The 21,085-nt window shown below is 47.1% G+C and overlaps 1 protein-coding gene across 1 annotated transcript; it reads right to left on the bottom strand.

The window, feature by feature from the left end:
• Nucleotides 1-1,070: 1,070 nt before the first annotated feature.
• Nucleotides 1,071-5,237, bottom strand: Dbx1 (developing brain homeobox 1). The gene is made up of 4 exons (XM_048361079.1): nt 4,871-5,237; nt 4,222-4,323; nt 2,100-2,302; nt 1,071-1,409 (listed from the first exon to the last, which is right to left on the bottom strand). The coding sequence occupies exons 1-4, from the start codon at nt 5,235-5,237 to the stop codon at nt 1,071-1,073; spliced, it is 1,011 nt and encodes a 336-aa protein (XP_048217036.1).
• Nucleotides 5,238-21,085: the final 15,848 nt, after the last annotated feature.

Here is a 21,085-nt window from a genome sequence, read left to right on the forward strand (position 1 = left end):
TGTATCCGAGGCAGGCACTCTTGCCACTAGGCTATATCCCCAGCCCGATCTCAGCCTCTTGAGTAGCTAGGATTACAGGCATGAGCCACTGGGTGCTATGCCTAGCCAGTCTTTTATAGTCATTCACCTTGGTATAAAATATCCATACACAACATATATACAGGATAGTGTACAATTCATAAGAGCTGTGCAAAGACAGCAAAATTTCTCATGGGGAAAATAAAGAGAATTATAGATCTCTCTCTCTCTCTCTCTCTCTCTCTCTCTCTCTCTCTCTCTCTCTCTCTCTCTCTGTTTGCCTCCCACCCAGTCTTCAGACCTTTGCAGCTGAGCGATGCCGCCTGGGGAAACGGGAAGAGGGCATAGGATACAGTCCTTGGTGCTTGTTCTGTGGATATAAAGTTTGGAAATTTTTAAAACATGCATGCAGGAAATGACTCTTCCAGCAGCTCTTCATTTACTGCTTTTCCCCAAAGAGCCTTTGGAAATGAGAGAAGACTCCATATTTATTTGCCCTTAGGCCAAAAGGCACAAACAACTACTTCTTTCTCGGAGGAACTGAGTTGGGAGTGGAATTGCCCGAGTTTATCAAAGGATGGGAAGCTCTGGCTTCTGGAAAGTCAGGGATCCGGGAAGTGGTTCTGTGCTTGGGTGTTTGATTCCTGTTTCCTTTCATTAAACCCCCCCCACATATTCAAGGTTGTCCTGGCTGAAGACTAGTGGGGCTTTAACCCCTCAGAGTTGCCAGGCTGTGGGAAGGGAGACACCTTTCAACCCCCTCCCCCCACCCCACCAGCCATTTAAAATCTCCTGCAAAGAACCAGATGGGAAGGAAACCTGGCAGGAAACGTTAAGGCAGGGACCAAGCCCTCCATTGCTGTGGTGTGGGGCTGGTGCAGGGGAGGGAGATGTCTCTTTGGGACAGTTGAACGGCCTGTGGCACTCGTGGTGGTGACTCCGTGGTTCTAGGGGACGAGGGCGCAGCAGTGTGCTGGCCGCTGGCAGGTTAGGCCCCCATCTCTTCCGTTTGCAAGCACTTAGAAACAGTACCCCGGGGGCTGGAGAGGTTCCTAGGACACAGTGATTTCCTCTTCCTCCTCGCCCTCCTCGTCTTCCTCGGAGTCGGAGAAGTCCGAAGGTTTGCTGGGGCTGCCGGAGCGCGCGGGGGAGGCGGGCAGCGGCGGGTGCCCGGGGTTCGGGGGCGCGTGGTAGGCCAGGCGGTGGGGGTGGCTGCCCCGGCGCTCGTCTTCCTCGTCGTCCCCCGGGCCCTTCTGCCCCACGTCGCTCAGGTCGGGGTGCGGGTTGAGTTTGGTGGGTAGGGTCTGCTCACGGCAGCCCCCGCTGGACAGCAGTTCGCGCTCCTTGGAGTTGCGCCATTTCATTCGCCGATTCTGAAACCAGATTTTCACCTGGGGAACCAGGTGCGCGAGATCAGCAAGGAACTGATTGGGGGAGCGGAGGGGGAGCCCCTAGCGTGGTGGGCAGCCCGGGAGGGGACCAAGGGGGGCGAGGGGACTCCGTCTCCCCCCTCGCCTGCACCCCACCCTTACAGTTTCTTGCTTCTTTGCCCCTGCCACACTGCTGCACAGAGCCCAGTTAGGCGGCGGCGGGGGAGTGGGGGGGGGGTGGGGGGGATGCTGCTAGGCCTGGGAGAGTTTGGGGAGCTGAGGTTGAAATAAGAAGTAGGCAGCCTACCGGGTGCCAGTGGCCCCCACCTGTGATCCTCGCTACTCAGGGGGCTGAGATCTGAGGGTCGCGGCTGGAAGCCAGGCCGTGCAGGGAAGTCTGTGCGACTCCCATCTCCAGTGAGCCACCAGAAACCCAGGAGTGGCGCTGTGGCTCACAGTGGCCCAGTACTAGCCTCGAGAGCAAAAGCTCAGGGACAGCGCCTCGGCCCTGAGTTCAAGGCCCAGGAGTGACAGAAAGAAAGAAAAAGAAGAGTGGGCCTGAGCAGGTTGCCTCAGGCACTCGGTGCTTTTCTGGGCCTCGATTTCCCCTTCTCTGCAGTGGGCCTGCATGAATTCGGGGACTCCCCCCCCAACCCCCGGATTGGCACGAGGGTGGGCGTGGGGCGCGGGGGGAGCCGGCCCCTCCCTCACCTGGGAGTCTTTCAAGCCCAACTTGGCCGCCAGTTTCTTGCGGTCGGGCTTGCTGATGTACTTCTGCTTCTGGAACATCTTCTCCAGCGCCTTGCGCTGCACGTCGGAGAACACGGCTCTGCGCAGCATGCCCCGGCGGGGCTTGCCGCGGGCGGCCAGCGGCCAGGAGAAGGTCCCCGGGATGGGCACGACACTGGAGGAAGCTGCGGAGGGGGGGGGGTGGCGGGTGAGTAGGGGTGTCCCTCGGGGGCGGGGTCGTGCCCGCCCTCCATCGCGGCTTTCCCAGTGTGTTCTTCGCCCTCGCTTTCTCTCGGGTCCCTTCATCTCTTTCAGCACGCCTTTCCCCCCGCTAGAGAATAGACCTCGAACCTGCAAACCTGCAGAGAGTGAAAGGCGCTTTCCGCCCAAATAACTTTCTCTTTCAACCGTGCAAACCCGGATTAGGAGGGTGGGGGGAGCACCAAAAGAACCCCCTACAATGGCCTGGTGCGTTTTTCCCATTCAACGTCCGCAGGGAAACCTGCGTAGGCCAGCGAAAAGAGCCACAGGAAAAATAAATTTCGAAAATGAAGCTAAAATATTCAGCCGCTCAGTCCTGCGCTCAGCACCCCAGCCTCGCGTCACCCTGGGGGCGTCTGCGCCCTTTAGAGGAGAATACAGCTCTTTGTTGGTTTGCGGGAGAGGGGAAAATCCGCTTCGGATGATTTTGTTTTTGAAAACTCCAATCAGTATTCATCTTTTTTATATTAATCTTTCTTCCCCTCCCCCACAAAACGTAAAGAATTCGGCCCGAATACATGAAGAGTGGCAGCTAATTAGCACATTGACCGCTTCCCAATGGGTATTGGCATGGTAAAAAGGGGGAGAGTTTCGCTTTAAGAGAGAGAAAAAGAAAAAACAAAAAGAAACAGAGACTCTAATGAAGCGTGAATGGTAATTGTGTAGTAATGAACTAACAGAAAAAGGCCGTGGACAAGCAGAGAAAGCCATATATTACGGGGACAAAAGAGATTTACACTTTCAAACTAAACACAACTGCAGGCCAAGACCATTGAGAGAATACTGATGGTAGAGGCTTCTCTTTCCCCGTTCGTTCTCATTAAATGGACATGAAAAGCTATTTATAAAGCTCGGGTTGTTTTTGTTAGCACATTGAGAGCCAGGAGAAAGGGAGCAAATTCCACTATCAGCAGGGGCATGAATGGTTTTGGTGATGGGGGTGCTGAATTTCCTTTCCCTCTTTATACAAAAAAAAAAAAAAATCAACTGCTTGTTTCTTTGGCTGATGTTTGGGGGAGCCATCCTCGTCTCACCCATTCCCTGCCCCACTGGCCTCCGTTGCAAGGTTTTTCAGTCATTTGAATCACCAGTGAGAGTTCAGGATGAAAACCTCGGGGAAGCGGTACAAGGTGTTTCTCCTTTAGGGCGGGACTCGTGGCGGGTCGCTCTCGGGAGGCTTGTTTTTGCCAAGCCCAACTGTCTTAAAAAGATAAGCCAATCTGGGAAGGGTAGGTAAAGGGGTTGGGTAGTCGGTTCGGAAGTGGAATATTAAGGTTGGGAGGGTAGATCTAGCCCATCACCCCCTCCTCCGGCTGACCCTAGGCGTCCCACACAAGAGGGCACCCCATGTGGTCTTGTGAAAAAGCCCACTACTGAATGCGCCTTAAAGAGAAATTAGCCCCGGCTGGTAGGTGTCTCTGGGCAGCGTGGAGGGGCTAGGGCCGGTCTGTGTGTGGCTGCCCGGAGGAGCTGACCAATTGGTCATGGTGCTGAAACCTTTGTGGGGGAATCGTGGTCAAGTGCAGTGACTCTGTGGGAAAACGGCGGCGTGAAGGGATGCCAACAGCCCCTCGCCGGGAAGGGAACCGCCTCAAATTGGGACCATGACAATTCTTGCTAATTTGTAGAGCAGGGAATTGGTGCAAAGTGTCAAGCAGTCACTGCTTGTGCTAAATAGGGCATCAAATTGGCGCGACGGATTCGTGAATGTTGTAGCCTCGCAACCTCTGAACTAGCGTAACCCCGAGGGGTGGACGGAGAAATATCGCTGAGGCAGAGAGTGAGCGGCCAGGGCTGGGTGCCTGCCGTCCAGCCTCGCACACGGAAGGAGGGGGGGACTCACCTGGGAAATAGGAAGATCTGATGAAGGGTTGGAAGGAGCCTTCGAAATAAGGAAACGCGAAGGTTTTGGGTGGAGGGCTCTGGAGCAAGCCTGGAGATGTTTCTGGGAGGGAGAGAGGAAGACAGCATTTGATTACGTCCTTGATTACGTACTGAACACATGTGATAATGAACACGGCCGGGTTTCAAAATCATCTTTTACAAACGAAAGGACAAGAGTCAAATAGATGTTCCTAACATTCTCTCGCCTGTAGACCCCCTCCCTCCTCCCCAAATCTCCACCCAACCCACTTACAACATAGATTGCAGATACGTAATCACAGCTAATCCTAAAACATATCGTCTTGGCTGGAACAACTCCATCTCTCGGGTCTTTAAAAATAGTTCCAGGGCAGAAATTCCGACGCCTGGGGCTGAGCCGCGCGCGGGGCCGAGCGCCCGCTCAAGTTCATTCAGAACGCAGGCCCAGCCAGGAGGCCGATCTTTCTGGAACTCGGTCAAACCTCTCTCACGTTACCCAATATGGGGCCTCTAGTTTTTTGCTCGGGACATGCGGGCGCAGGGACAGGTTTGTAAAGGAAATTAAGGCCAGAAAGCTCCGGCGAATGCTGGGCACCTGCATCGGCTCTGGGCGCTCTGCCTTGACTTACCTGTTCTGGGAGCTGAGGAGAGGATAGCATTCACCCCAAACTTCAGAAACGTGGGCTCGCTGGCAGGGGAGAGGGCCGTCTGCGGAGAGCTGCCCCGCCGGTTTCCTGGACCCGGGGAACCCAGGTCCGAGGTCCCAGAGTCGGTGACAGCGGTGGGCGCCCCCGGTCTGGGCGGCGACATGCTGGCGGGGGGCAAGTTGCGGGGCAGGTAGGCTGGGGGCCGGCTGATGCGAATCAGATCCTCCACCAGGAAGCTAGAGTGGCCGGAGAAGGCTGACTGAAGGGACTGGGGCAGTGTCAACGTGGGCGTGGGCCGGAGGAGACTCGGATAACCCGCAGGGGCCGCGAGGAGCCCGGGGAACATCATGATAGGCGCGGGGCGGGTGGGATAACCCCCTTTTCCGGTGGCCGGAGAGCAAAGGCCTCGCTTCCCCCCTCCCGGTTCCCGCAGGGCCCTCTCAGGGGCTTAGCAATCGTCTCCAAGGAACTGTTCCAGTTAGGCGTCTGCGAGTCCTCGTGGTCCTGCCGTCGAGGTGATGGTTTTATAGTGGCCCGCCTGCTACCGGGCTTTGAAAAAGTGACAGCTCTGACAATGAAGTTCAACAAAGTTCTCCACTCGAGCTTCATTCGCTGCGGGCTCTGGGCGCTCTGATTGGCGCAGGGGTGCAATTTATGATTGGATTAGTCTTCATAAGCACTGCCCACACAATGGACCAGCAACAAAGGCCCCCGCGCATCGATTCTGCATATCGACCGCCTCTTTGCAATACAGTGCGCCTCCGGAGCTCTGGTCCCGCGGTTTTTGTTCCGAAGCAACACCCGGGCTAATTAAATGCCTATTTAGAAGTTCCAGATGACATCTTGTCTCGGAAAAAAAAAAAGAATTATTTAAAGAACGCACTAAATTTATTTGCAGCTCCCCCGCTGAGATTGGAAATAGATCAATAAATATTCATAGAAATACATCTTCAGGTTATTAGTAAAGTAACTCGTCCCCCTTGTGTATTGAGCGGGAGGGGATGGAAAATTTGAAGTCCTTGAACATGAGAATAGCCCTCCCTCTCCCGTCTCCAGCCCTATCAGTCATTCACTTCAGCTGAATCAGAACGCAGATGCGAGGTTTGTGTTAAATCTATGTGAAAAGTCTCTCTGGTATAATCTGGGAGACTTGGGGTTAGTAGGTGTGTCTGCCTAAAAACGGTGGACTTCTTGATTTGAGCTATTTGATTTCGAGACTGGATAGCCAAGCAGTAAAACCAAGATGCTGCAAAGCCCTGGCGGTATGGAAAACCTTTTCCAGAGAAATTTCTCCAGGTGCAAGGAGCACCTGTCAGCTCACGACAGAGTGGGGCTCCAGAGAACCCCATTTGTATATTGGGGGGTTACATCTGGAAAGGGTTCAGCTCAGGGGAAAGCTAGGGTGCCCCAGGTGAGCTACCTATCTTGGCTCTCATCCAGGTGCCCTGGGCGGTGTGAGCTGAAACTCAGCAAAGGTCCAGAAAGAGCCTTAATTTGGCCACTGCTTTTGCAACTTAATGAACTGAATGGTGAAAAGCATGAAAAGTGGAGGGAAGAACTAGGTATCCCACTAGGAAAACCTTGCCAACATCTGGCCATGGTATGAAAATCCTGGAGAAAATTCCTTCTCTTTCCTCTGGGCTGGGACAGAGGTGGCCTTGAGCCTCCAACCCACCATTTCTCTGCTCCGCCAGATAACAGATGTGTTAAATGTCCCATTCATTTCTTTAGAGTGGCTGAACCTCCCCAAAGAGAAGTGTGCAGTCCCGCCAGGCCGTCCTGATCCTATTAACCATGAACTAACTGTCACCTTCAGCTGGTTTTCCCTTTTGCTTTTTAACACAAAGCTTTCTCAAAAATCTTATTAACCAGCTTTATTTCTCTCTCGATGGTTTTTGTACAGGGTGTTTTGTGTTGATGATCTCCATGTTGCTGCTTTAACCATTCAATAAAAGTGCATCTGTGATTTATATCACATTAGATCAGAAAGGCAGCCTTTTAAAAGTTCTCCCTGGATTCAAATTAAAAAGTTATTTAGGGCAGGGCTGCGGAGGCAGTAGTGATGGCGGAAGATGACAGAGGTGTGGCAACCCGGGGAGCTCCACACTGTTTCTGGGGGAGTTCTCGGGTCCCCAGGCAGGCAAGAGTGGGGAGCAGGGGAAAAAAAGTAATGGCCAGTCAAGAACTTTGAAATAAGTGGGTCTTTATTTTTTTTGGGGGGGGGTCTTTAAATAGGTGGAGCACATTGCTGGAATTAGTCAGAAGCCCCTGGAAAAGAGGCCGATCTGTCCAGGAACTTCAAAAGTTCCTCTTTTTGCTGTTTTGCAATAAAATAGGCAAGAAAAGTTTAAACTATTTGAACACCTGTGCTTTATCCTTGCCTTGCCACGGCAACAAGCTCAATTTCCAGAGCTGCTAGGAGCTCGCGCTCTCTCTCGCTCTCTCGCTCTCTCTCTCTCTCCTTCCTCTCTTGCCCTTCTTCCTTCTTCCCTCCCTCCCTTCCCGTTCTCACTCTCTCCTATCCTCTCGCCCCCCCTCCCACTTTCCTTTACACCCCGCTTTATCTCCTCCCCCACCCCAGCCTAGGAGTCGAAGTTGTGTGCTCCAGAAAGGAAGCGGTGGTAGCTGTGGCTACCTGGGCTTTCGTCTCTATCCATGCGCATTTGGCCAGTCTTCCGGGCGATGCCAAAGCACTGAGATACCTGTTTGGATTTTGTTGGGGTGGGAGTTTGGGGAGAACTCTCAGCCAGCCAGGAGCCCTCCGGGAGGGCCACTTTCCTTAAGCCTCCTCCCCGCTGGCGCACTTCCTCGGGTGTCGCTTTCACTGTGACTTTCCATCGTGGACACGCCCGTGCCCCCAGCCCCCCCCCCCGCCACACGCGACCGTCCGGCCTCACCCCAGCCTGGCCGCGGCCACCGTCTGGGCGTTTGAAAGGCAGCCCGGCGCTGGGGGGAAGGTGGGGCAACCCCTCGCTGCGACGCACGTGGACCCGCTTCCTGCAGTCCGGTCCCCACAGCCGGCTAAAGAAACCCCAAGGCACCAAAGAGGGGAAAAAAACCCAAGGGCGGGCGGGAGCTGGCGCTGGCTGCCCCGTGAAAAGGCAAAAGTAAATCCCAAAGGAAGCACGAAATTGGGGAAGGGATCTCCCGTTAAGCGATCTCCTTGAACGCGCCTTTTCAAACCCCGCCATCGCCTAAGGGGCTGCGCGGCGAGGCGGCTGCGGCTAAGACCTGTGACGAATGCCGTTTGACCTGAGCCCCTGGGGTTTTGTGCGTCCTGCCATTCATTGTAATGTCGTTATCTTCAAGTTGATGTTGGGAGAAATCACTTGCGTCCTTTATGCTAAGTTGAGCTTTCTGCCTATTTTCTCTTGCAAGGAAAAAGAAGATGGGGGAGGAGGTAACAAGTTATACAAGAAATGTACCCACTGCCTTACGTATGACACTGTAACCCCTCTGTACATCGCTTTGACAATAAATAATTAAAAAAAAAAAGATGGGAGGGGAAATGAGACTTGGAGGAGGCGCTGACTGAAGCCACAACTATATGGGTAAGGCCCATAGCAGAGCTGACGGGGACTCCCTAGGCCCACAAAGCCAAAGCTGCCAGGGCTCTAGAATCAGCCTGGAGAGTTGCTGTCCTCCACACGCACCCCTGGGCAGTAAGGAGCCGGGCGTGTCCCAGCCCCACACTCCAAACCCACCCCGATCTCAAAGCCCTCGGCAATGTGAACCTAGGAACCCCCTTAGGTGAGCTTAGGCCACGGAAGGAAGGAAGGAGGGAGAGAGGGAGGGAGGGAAGGAGGAAGGAAGGAAGGAAGGAAGGAAGGAAGGAAGGAAGGAAGGAAGGAAGGAAGGAAGGAAGGAAGGAAGGAAGGAAGGAAGGAAGGAAGGAAGGTTGGTTCAGGGGAGGGAAGCGTACCCGTTTTAGCCGTCCCAGAAGGTGGGGGGAGGGACCCTGCAATGGACAGCTTGCTAAACTTTCTGGCCTTCCCAGAAGATGTAGAGGGAGTTGTAACTCCCAGACTTTGGCATTTTGCCTTGCGCCATCAGCCCTAGGAAAGTTTACTGGCAAGATCATTGGGACGCTGCCCCCAGGCATGGAAAAGCGTGGATGCCCGGGCTTCTCTCCTCAAGGCTGGGGAGGTGGGGGATTGGGGAGGGGAGAGTTGATCCACCAGGCAATGAGGCGCTGGCTGAAAGCTTTCCTACCGCCACAGCCTCTCTATTAAGACAACTCTAAGGGGTTCACCTTTAGAATAGGCCACAAGGAGCTACCGGCTGGCCCAACCCTTTCTAGCATTTTCGCCTCCACCCCCCCCCATCCCTTTCACACTCACTCCCCTCTTTTTCCTTGAAAATCCTTCTATTGTGCCAATCAAGCAGATGGTTTGCAGGAAATATAGCTTGGCCTCGCTGACCGAAACTAATTTTAACTAGCTTTCCAAGCCTGAAACGTTTGTTTTGCTCTTACAAAATAGCCCCCAAAACAGCTGGCAAGGGTGAATTAAACCCATTAAAGACACGTTTATAAGAAATTATATTCACATAGATTGCCCGAACCCCCTTGTGCAGTCTAAGAGGGGAGATGAGCGCATTTAAATGAGAATGTCTCCAAACGCTCCCCTCCTTAACATAGCCTGAAAGTCTCAAAACATTTTACTAAATAGATTAACTTGACTATTGTCTTGCATCACATTTATCAGCTTCATTAAGTGAATAGCTGAACAAATATATTACGCATGCATGAAAAGCTCTTTTTCCAGGGGTCTCATTGTACCCTCAGCCCTGACAGGTGGTTAACTGTGTGTTGTGTTTTTTTGGTGGTTTTTTTTTTCCTGTGTGTGTGTTTTCTTTTTCTTTTTTCTTCTTCTTTTTTTTTAACTCAAAGAAAGAGAATCTCTGTAGAGCAGTGAAGCCCATAGTCCCCTCAGACCCCTTCCACATCAGCAATATTAAACACAACGAGTGCTGGGCAAATGCAATTCGAACCTATTCAAAATAATGAAAATTAAACCTTGCAGAGCAAGGCCTTCCATCGTTTTTCTTGCCCCTTTACCTTATCTGGGAAACACATTTCACGTTATTTCTTTTCAAAGCTAACATGCCCTCCTCTATCATTAAAATAAATTACATTTGCTTTTCATTGCTTAAATGGCTCATGGGGTCACAGAAGACTGTGGGATTAAGTAGTCTTTTGACTCAGATTGGATACATTTCACTGGAGTCTTTATGGGAAGGAAGGTCTCCTCTCCTGGGCCGCAGTGGCTGTATGGGTAAAATGAAAGGTTGGCCTAGAGAACATTCTGAGGGTCTTTTCAGAGTTGACCTTGTATGGTTTAAAAGCATTCATGTCATCCTTGGCTCGATTTGGGGGAGGGAGGAGCAACATTACTCTCAGCCATTGGGCCCCAAATGACCAGAAGGACATCATTTCTAGGTGTTGAGGAAAGCCCATGGTGCAGGCTATGAGGGAAGAAATGCTGGGGGCTCCGAATAGATTTACTAACCTCCAAGAACTACACAGAAGCTGTCTGCTTCTGAGATATCAGGATTCACTGGGTGGAGAAAGCACAAGTCTACTTGTGGTCACCAAATCCTCCCATTCTCCTCTCCAGGAATGAATGTTTCATGTCCTGTGGCCAGCTCCTCTCTGCCTCTTAATCTTACCTGAGGTATTATTAGCAACAAGAGGAAGCCAGAGGACATCTTTGGCTCTCTGTTCTTATCCTAGGCCTCTTCTTTAAGTTTCTTAATTATCCACTGAAGTTTCTTTCTAAAGCTGTCCCATCCCCTTTCCCAACCTCCTTGTGCTGAGACTATTGATTCCTGGCCTAGATGCCTTCTGGTTAAAAAGGCTCAGATGCAGGTAAATGTGGCTGATAGATTCTGGGTAAGAAAAGGCATAGGATCTCTCCCTGTCTCTGTCTCTCTCTCTCTCTCTGTCTGTCTGTCTCTCTCCCCCCTCCCTCTCCCTGTCTGTGTCTCTGTCTCTCTCTGTGTCACTGTCTCTGTGTCTCTGTCTCTGTCTCTGTCTCTGTCTCTGTCTCTCTCTCTCTCTCTCTGACCTAAAAGATTGGTTTTGTTGATGGCTAGGGGACAGGAACTTGGGAGTAAACTCTTTCCAATTGCTAGCCTTCTATTTGCTATCTCCAAGGACCAGAGGTGTGAGTAAAATGACTCATAGTCAAGCTTGTGTAGTGATCCATTAGCAGTGATCCTTGAGGAAGATTAGTATGTTGGGTGACAGATGCTGGAGAAGTCAATATGCTGTTCTCCCTCTAGAACAGAAGACTTGTGGAAGACTAGACATTTTCATGTTGAACTGATGTGAGAAGTCAGTGCTCAGGTGTTTTGAGATTTATACCAACCAGCATTTCAAACTATCTCTGGTTACTTGCTATCTTAATATTAAAACTTAATTTTGCCCAACACTTAAAAGACCTCAAAGGAAAAAAAAAAAGACTGAGACCATCTTCTAAACAAAATTTTTGCGTCATCATTTCACATTTTCTTCCTTTTAGTGCTAAAAAGAAATATGTTTTTTAAATATAGGAGGTAGAGAAGTTATTTGTAGAATTAGGACCAATCATTTGGAGAAGAGGTATAGGTTTCATCCTTATCTCTGAAAGTCTGAAGTTCTTCAGCTCCTCTTGTTTTTGAAGTTTACAGATGCTCAGTGACAAAGAAGTGTTTTCTAATCCAGGCATCCATGGTAGGAGTAGGGTACTAGAGCTTTATAATGTGAAAAATCATTTTAAAATTATTTTAAAAATTATTTTTCTTGGGGCTGGGAATGAGGGTTAGTGGTAGAGTGCTTGCCTACCATGTATGAAGCCCTGGGTTCAATTCTTCAGCATCACATAAACAGAAAAGGCCAGAAGTGGCTCTGTGGCTCAAGAGCTAGAGTATTAGTCTTGAGCAAAAAGAAGCCAGGGACAGTGCCCAGGCCCTGAGTCCCAAGACCGAGGACTGGCAAATATATATATGTATATCCACATTTCTTGATTTTTTTTCCCAGGAGAGAAGTCTATAGGAATAATTGGTGTTTAGAATTATGAGCCCAAGCCCAAAGGGGAAATAGTTTAAATTGTGTGGGTCTCTAACTTGCCAAAGGATTGCTCACATGAGACTAAGGTAGGTCCAGAGGTTAATGTGAGAAAGAGAAGCAGTCACAGGAGAATCTCACCTGCTTGCTGTTTCTTCTAGTTTGTGAAGGGACTGATTCTATAGCATAGTATAGTATAGTATAGCATAGCATAGCATAGCATAGCCATTGCTCCCATAATAGCATAGCATGTGCTCCCAAAAGATCTGAAAACCCAATGCCAACTTACTTGTAGGGGGAAAAACATATATAACTTTGTCTGTTAAGGCTGTTATTATCTACCATCAACTTTCCCTCCAAGGGCAGAGAGAAAATGAAGGTTCATTCGACAGAGATGCCTCCATTTCCTTCCCATCAACCCTGTTGTCAAATTCCATTCCTGCTAAGTTAATGAAGTCCTATCCTGTTTCTTTGATGCCTATGTTGTTGATCTATTTTCTGTTTGCCTTTCTAAATAATATTCCTTACCTCTTCTTGCTTTGCCCATAGCAAAGAACTGTATTGACCCAGGATGACTTCCTGGCTAGGCTTTTCCAGTTGGTTTCAATTAGAAGCAGGAATTTGTACCAATTCCAAGGCAAGAGGACAACAAGATTGGGTTGTTTATTCTTCTCCCTCCCTTCTTTCCATGTTGCTTTGTATGGGGTGGGATTGGGGAGTGTCCTGAGGTTTGAACTCAGGGCCTGGGTGTTATCCCTGAGCTTTTTTGCTTAAGGCTAGCCCTCTACCACTTGAGCCATAGCTCTTCTTCCAGTTTTTTTGTTGGCTAATTGAAAATAAGAATTTCACTGACTTTCCTGCCCTATCTGAGCTTCAAACTGCTGATCTCAGATCTCAGCCTCCTGAATAGTTCAGAATTACAGTAGTGAGCCACTGTCACCTGGCTCCCATTTGTGTGTGTGTGTGTGTGTGTGTGTGTGTGTGTGTGTGTGTGTGTGTGTGTAAAGGGACTGCAGCCACTGCTCCCATAATTTCTGGACTCATTCATTATTGTTCTGCTAACTTGCTGTCCTTTTGGTCCTCGGGATACAATGCCATATACTGCTGTCCACTGTTGCTAAGTTTTGGGTCCCTAAACCTTCCCCATTTGCTTTCTCTTACCTGCCTCTATAAATGGTCTCTTCCATCTGAACCAGCACTGCTGCTGGGATTCTGATGGATACAGACAACTGTTCTTGATTATTCTTTCCCTCTAAACATCAATACCTTCTCTGCCACAGGTCCTTTCAAATTGTCAAGGCCCTTCCCTGCTGTTCATCTCTTACTATCTCTTCTTATAGGTCTCCTCTAATTTCTGTAAGACTTAGGACATGTCTACGGGAGGCCTGTGGCCTACCTGACTTCAATTTCCACCTTACATCATGAAGTTAACAGGCACTGTAGAGTGTGTGCATCTGGCCTGAAATCTGTCCCAAATCTATCCCCACTTGCCACAAATAGCCATCTCTAGGCCATGTCTCAAGTGTGGGATGCCCATCCCACTGAAAAGAAGTTTGTGTTAGCACCAGTTATGACAGTAACAATGATTTCCCATTCATGAACACGGTGCTAGTGCTTTATATGTTTTATTTCATTCTCTCCTCACAATCAGTTCATTTAATAAAGAAATTGCTCTTCAAGAAGTAGAAATAAGCTTGCAGAAAATTGTGTAGTTAATATGATAGCAGAAACAGATTTGGGTCAGGGTAATCTGCAACTAAGGACTACACTGCCAGTGGAATCAGAGAAAGGGACTAATACAGTAAGGTTCGTCACTTTCATTTTTGTTCGTGGGACTGTGTAGTCCATTGTAGCATGTTTATCAGCATCTTACCATTTAGTGGGTAGAAGCCAGCCACTCATCCTGTCACCCATCGTGTCAGTCATAACAGTGGCTCCAGGGGCTGAGTCCTCTGGCTGGTGAACTAAGTCTACTGCTAAATGCTCCCTTCTTTGGCACAACTGAAAACAGCTGAGCTGCCAAGGGATGATACCTATGGACTGAGTAGTGGAGGGAGGACATGGAGCAAGGTGATTTTAACCACAGTGGTCATCCTGAATGCGGACACATGCAGCAATCACTAGATACCAAATGGATGTTAGTTGAATGAATAGTGAACCACCAGAATGAAGGAAGAGAAAAAAAGAAGTTGAACTTGTTATTATGATTAATATTATTATTGTTTAGTAAAAACACAGTTTGTAATAACAGCTGAATAACCACAGTCTATACCTGGCAGAGTCTAAGCAGCAAATCTGACTTCAAAGGCAGGAGGTAGAGTGAGGGGACGAGTAGAACCAATGAACATGATCGAGCATGTTTGTTCAATGTCTCTCCTACTCCTAGTTTATTTTTGCCATACTGGGGTTTGAAGTCAGAGCCTCATAATGGCTAGGAAGGTGCTCTAGCACTTGAGCCATGGCCCCAGTCCTCCCTCTCCTACTTTTAAATGGACGCTTACGTTTTTTTGTTTTGTTTTGTTTTTTAATGAAAACAGAAAAGTCTTCCGTGATAACAGGGAGCAGATTTCTTTGGGGAAAGAAAAACTATAAAAGTGATTAACTAGCAAAATCCACTCTTGTAGATAGCCGAGTATTCTCGTGTTTTCTACTGTAGCACTTACTTTTTCTCTTACTTCTAAAAAGTGAGTGGGGTTTTTTGTGTGTTTTCTTTTTGTCACTTTATTTTTTAGCGTTAGTTAGGTGCTCAAAGAGTTTTCATTCTGACATGTCCATCTATTCATACAGCACAACCTTGATCAGACTCACCCCTCCATCACTCCCCTGCCTCCTCCTAGCCCAGGGCAATTGCAACAAGCTTCATTGTTCTCTTTTCACACGTGTCCACAGAATATTTTGACTATAAAAGATGTCTCTGATGGATATATATTTTAGCTAAAACTAATTTCAAAGGGCTTCTCAAATTCAGAAACTTATGGGCAGGAAAGATGGGGGTTGAAGGAAGTATTCCTACCTATCAGTTCAGTAAGACAGGCCCTGCCTGGAAGGGTGTTCCACCCCCCCCCCCCGCCCTCTCTTTTATAGACTGTGTTGAAAGGAAGCATAGAAGTAGGTACATTACTTTACTATAAAGCTGACAAATATACCCAAGGTCCCAGTTTGTGCTCATGTGAAACTACTAGCACTATCTCAAAAAAAAAAAAAAAAAAAAGTGAAGCAAAACCCCCAGAGCTATTCAAGTTGCATAATTAAAGTTGCTTTAAAAAAAAATAAAGCTTGCATTGTTTTATTCTTCTCATTTCCATTTTTTTTTTTTTTTGCATAGAACAGTTCATACCTCCATGCTTTATATTTCTGCCAGGATTTGGGATCGTTTGCGATCAGTTATGTGCAATAAATGGCATAAAGCATGAAGGGATGGCTACTATTCACACGATGCCTGTTAATCGAATTACTAAGGTAGGCGTCAGAAAACGAGCTGCCCACATAGAAAAGCTTTCCCCCACCTGGTGGATTGTTTGGTCAAGCTTTTAAAATGTTCACATTTAAAGGGAAAGGGTAGAAAAAAAGAAATAAATCTTTTTTTCCTCCCCCTCTTTTTTTTTTTTTTTTTAAGGTTTCTATGCCAAGCAACAGAAAGAATTTAGTGGTTGTCAACATGAGTTTGAGACAAAGGTATGGTTTAAAATGTAGGTTCAGTTTGACCAAGCTTCAGGTCATGTGAGCTCAAGGAAACCTGTGCTGCTTTTTTTTTTTTTTTAAAGAGTTCATAAGACATTAGAGAGGAGATGAAGCAGAGGGGTCGCTGTGCATTTCAGGGGTGGCTACTTCAGCCCTGTTATTTTAGAGGGCCTTAGTTATTGTGTGAAAGGGTAGCTTTGAATGCTCAGCCCCAGCGAGGCTTGATTTTGAACTTTTTTTTTTTTTTTAAGTGCTTGGTTCTTACAAACAAAATAAAATACCTTGTCGAATAGAGCCCATTGAGTGGGGATGATGGGTTAAGAGAGGGGGTCCGAGGTGGCAGCGTGGGTGCTTGTTTATCGAAGAGGGGTTGCCCGTTGTTCCTGCAGCCCGTGAAAGGAAAGACGCCAGAGTGTGATGGCTGGGGTAGCATTGATGTAGGGTAACGGGGTAATCGGATTGAAAAAGAGCCATGGTATTTATGTCAGTTCACATCTCGTCAAGGGAATAATGTGAGGTGCTACCTAGCTGAGGCTCAGGCCCAGCGGTTCAGTTAGCAAGCATCCAGGCCTCATTGGATTCAAATATAAATTAATTCTCACAGGAGCATTGCCTGATTAATGTATTTGCATAATAGTAGAAACACTGCAGAGTGGTTACTTTTTTCCCTTCCTCTTCTGCAGGGATTTAGTCAGGGGGAAAAGATTTCAATTCATTTGAAAGGAGATGTGTGAGAAGTCAGAGAAGGAAAAGGGCCTTTGAGGACTCTCAGGGCTGTTTTCTGGTTTCAGAAGGCTTAGAACTGCAGGAAGGTCCCCTCACTTAAGTTTAACTCTTCCCTGAAGAAATACCACCTTTTCCTGAGCCTTTTGGGGCCTTAGTTCTTGACAAGGATGGCAGGATGATGGTATCTGCCTCAAGGGAGAAGCAGGACAGGTGTATGTCTTTTACTCAGGTGCACTCACCCTTCATCCTCTGATTCCCATCAGAGGACAGAGTAGACCCAGAAACACATAGGATCTGTAGGAGTTACTCAAATTCACCGGGGGTTCTATCTTTCGGCTTCGTTATTTTTGGTTTGTATTTGTTTTATTTCGTTTGTGCTGATACTAGGGCTTGAACTCTGGCACTTGAGCCACAGCTTCATTTCTAGCTGTTTGGTGGCTAGTTACAGAGTCCCTTGGTCTGTCTTGTCCAGGTTGGCTTTTAATGATGATCCTGAGATCTCAGCTTTCTGAGTAGCTAGGATGACAGGCATAAGCCACTGGTGTCCAGCTCACTGGGTGTTTCTGAAAGGAATTCCAGGTGTTTTTTTTTAATCCATAAAAAATAAAGTGATTGAATTTATAAAATTCATGCATATCATGACCTGTTTTCACTGAGTGTGCTTAGTCAAGCAGTACTTGCTGAGCATGACCTGGTCTGCTGGCGAATGATGGTGGGTGTGTCAACAGAATCGAAGTCATTATTATTATTTAATTTTTATTTTATTTTATTTTATTTTTGCTGATCCTGGGGCTTGAAGTCAGGGCTTAGGCACTGTCCCAGAGCTTTCTAGTTCAAGGCTAGTGTTCTACCACTTGAGCTACAGCTCCACTTCCAGCTTTTTTGGTGGCTAATTGGAGATAAGAGTCTCATGGGCTTTTCTGCCTGGGTTGGCTTCAAACCACAATCCTCAGATCTCAGCCTTCTGAATAGCTAGAATTACAGGTGGGAGCTATAGGGGCCTGGTTCGTCTTATTATTTTAAGAAACCACAAGAATTTACAGGGCCAAGAATTTATAGCTTTCAGATTTCATTATTCTCCTGTAAAATTTTAGGAATTTTAGGTATATAAACCTTAGGTTGCAAAGTAGGTGTTGATTACTTCTAGCCTTTGCTCAAGAATAAAAACTAGGCTCTCCATAGTACTGTACACACTATCTTGGTTATTCTGTCATATGTATTATGTTTACTCCCTCAGTATCCATTGTTTCTCTAAAGAAAGCACCAAGCCAGGTGCTGGTGGCTCATGACTGTAATCCGAGCTACTCAGGAAACTGAGCTATAAGAATTGAAAAAGCAGGAAGTAGTGCTGAGGCTCAAGTGGAAGAGCATTAACCTCAAGCAAAAGAAGTTCAGGGACAGTGCCCAGGCCCTGAGTTCAAGCCTCAGGACTGGTGCATATGTATATACATGTGTGCACACACACACACAAAGCACTAAACCCATGCACATGAAGCTACCTGGTAGGCTCAAAGTACTTCCATTTCTAGCAGTTTCAGATGGAGCTATGCATTAAAACCAAGTCAGGAAAATCCTATTTTCTAAATGATTGCATGGTTAATTCAAATTTTGTCATGAAAACTTCTTTTTTTTTTTTTTTGCCAGTCCTGGGCCTTGAACTCAGGGCCTGAGCACTGTCCCTGGCTTCTTTTTGCTCAAGGCTAGCACTCTGCCACTTGAGCCACAGCACCACTTCTGGCCTTTTTTTTTTTTCTATATATGTGGTGCTGAGGAATCAAACTCAGGGCTTCATGTATACGAGGCAAGCACTCTTGCCACTAGGCCATATTCCCAGCCCATTAAAACTTCTTGTATAGAAGAAATGTCTATGGTAAGTGCTCAACCAATTGTAACTTTATAACTTTCTACTGTCTTGAATATGTACAGGATGACAATTAGAAAATGCCCCCTTTTTTTTTTTGCTTAGAAATATGAAGAGATCAGAGCTCAACACAGAGTATGAAAAGTCAGCTCCATGAAATTTTGCTACTTACAGAGTGACCCACCCAGCCAGGAGCCCATCCTTTGGGCTATGTATTTCTCATCTTCTATTTAAGAAGGGAAGCCTCTAATAGTTTAAAAACTTCTTTTTTCAGTAACTATGTTAAAATTAGCACCTGTTTCATGCAAATTCTCTTCTCTAACTAGCTTGGTTATGGTATACTCAAGACTTCTTTTGATATTTACTCTAAAAGAGAATCCTTGGTGGCAAAACACTTGCTTAGCAAGTACAACGTCCTGGGTTCGATCCTCAGTACAAAAAAAAAAAAAGAGAGAATCCCTGTTTTGTGTTTTGTTTTTTAATGGAAAATATGGTATCGTGAGAAATGAACCCACTCCCTTTATCTACATGTTCTTATCTACATAGAAATAAGACAAACACATTCCCATACACACATCTATAGTTTCCCAACAGTTGAGCATTGGAGGGAAGCCATTATGCATGAGGGCCAAAAGGGATGGTGACACTGTGACACTGATCAGACAAGTCAGAACCTTTGCAGCCAGCCCTGCCAGTTGTAGCGCTTGGAGATTTGAGGTGGTTCATCCTGACTGCTGTTAATGCCAAGTAATGATGCTTGGGCTTGAGGCATGAAAAGCTGTGTGATTTTGGTGTGGGAGGGCCTCCACTGTGACTATTGTGGTGAGAGTTTGGGAACAAAGCTGGATGGGTTCTAAGGAGGGCCAGGGTCTTCGAAGGAAAAGACAGTCCTTTTCACCTGGTCCCAGAACAAAAGCTACAATTTTAGGAGAAAACTGAGGAGGCTGCACACAAACAGGACTTTTGAAAGTGGCTCATTGTATAAGGCTTTATAAAGCTTTTAGGCCACGTTGGCTTTCTGGAACTACTGCATTTTATGTCATGCCACAGTTTGCTGATGCACTCGTGAATAAGACTTTTAGAAGTGGTAGTGCACCTACTCTTAGAGCTATCTTTATTGCACTAACGCTTGTACCTCGAATGGTGTTGGGCATATGCCACTCTGGTTATGTATTATTATGAAGATTGCTGATTTCCTGGTGTGCCTAATTGATTGGTCTAGGTGTGTACATCTTATTTGAATTTTAGAGTCATGGTAGGAGATTGTCCCATCATGACAGAACTCTGTTTGAGTGGTGAGTTATGAGCCCAGAAACTCATGATTTTTGTTTTTTTTTCTGCTGAGGAGGAGATCTGATTCTTCTCAGAGCTGTGTAAATACTAATACACAGTCTCACAGGTGGGCAAACTAGTCAACATCTGTGGTTTGTTTCTACAGGGAGTCTGTCTTTAGTTTGGTGATTGTTGTGATGTACTCTGCTGGGTTCTGAGGCTTTCCTTGTCCATGGTTATAACTGTCATGTCTGACCCTTGGGATGGGGGTGCCATGTCTGCAGATCTAGATAATTGGAGACAGAGTCTCTTGGACTTTCTATCCAGATTGGTTTTGAAGCTTGATTCGAAGATCTCAGCCTCTTGAGTAGCTAAGATTATAGCAGTAAGCCATGGGTGCCTGGTGCCCACTTTCTTTTTAATTGTTTGTATTTGTTGGTTGGCAAATAGTTCACAAATAGTGAGACTTGCAGGCTTTAAGTACAGATTGATTGCTTTAGAAAATGTGAGCTTGTAATCATACTTGTTGTTATACTGTCCATTTCTATTACCTTAGAAAGTTCTCTTATGTATTTCCCTAGTCATTTCCTACACCAAACCCAAAGGTAATATCTGTCTGATTGTTTTCATCACATGTTGTTTTGCCTAATTTTTAACATTAAATTTTTTCTGTGTGTTCCAGTCTTGGGGCTAGAACTCAGGGCCTGGATGCTGTCCCTTAGCTTTTTTTGCTCAGACTTGCACTCTACCACTTGAGCCACTGCTCCATTTCTGGCTTTTTTTGTGGTTAATTGGAGATAATTGGATTTTCCTGCCTGGGCTGGCTCTCAACTGTGAGCCTCAGATCTTGGGCTCTTGAGTAGCTAGGATCATTGGCGTGAGTCACTAGCACCTGGCTCTATTATTTTAAGTATTAAACTAAATCTCATAATCAGAACATAGTGATTACTAGAGTTAGTTAGAGATAACTAGACCCCAGAGCCAGAGGGCTGGGACACAGAATGGGGCTTGAGATGGAAGAAGAGCAAGTCACATACGATAATCAGAAAGCTGGTTCAAGAGTCAACAGAGGGGCTGCTGGGTGCGCTGCTAAGAGATGCAGTTTGTCCAGAGAAGGGAGCAGCACTCTGGCCATGTCCACAAGGAGCTTGACAGGAATTGTTGAAAGACTAAAACAGAGCTAGGCTGCATGAATATGACTATAAAACAAGAACTCGGTTGGATAATGTGTTCATTTCCTTTGGCTGCCACGACCAATGATTACAAATGAAAGTTGGTGGCTTGAAAGTCTTTTATCCTTGGAATCTAGAAATCTGAACTTAAGATGGTGGCAGGCTGTGCCCTCATGGAGATCTACTAGGAATTCATATGCTTCGAGGCACAATGTGGCAGGCTCTCGTCAACGTAGGATTGTTGTGATGGGAACTGGGGCAATGGAGTGTCACCGTGGGGAGAGGGAGTGACTCAGCTGTGAATGTAGAATGGGCGCATGGGAATTCATAGGCAAGTAACAGGATGAAGGTGAGTGAATGGAGAATCATAATTAGGAAATATTATGGATAGGGGGATTCTGGTTGTTGGAAATAGGCTCTGTTTCAAACACCTTACT

The sequence above is a fragment of the Perognathus longimembris genome, chromosome 13 (assembly GCF_023159225.1).
Source record: "Perognathus longimembris pacificus isolate PPM17 chromosome 13, ASM2315922v1, whole genome shotgun sequence".
Taxonomy (NCBI): Eukaryota; Metazoa; Chordata; class Mammalia; order Rodentia; family Heteromyidae; genus Perognathus; species Perognathus longimembris.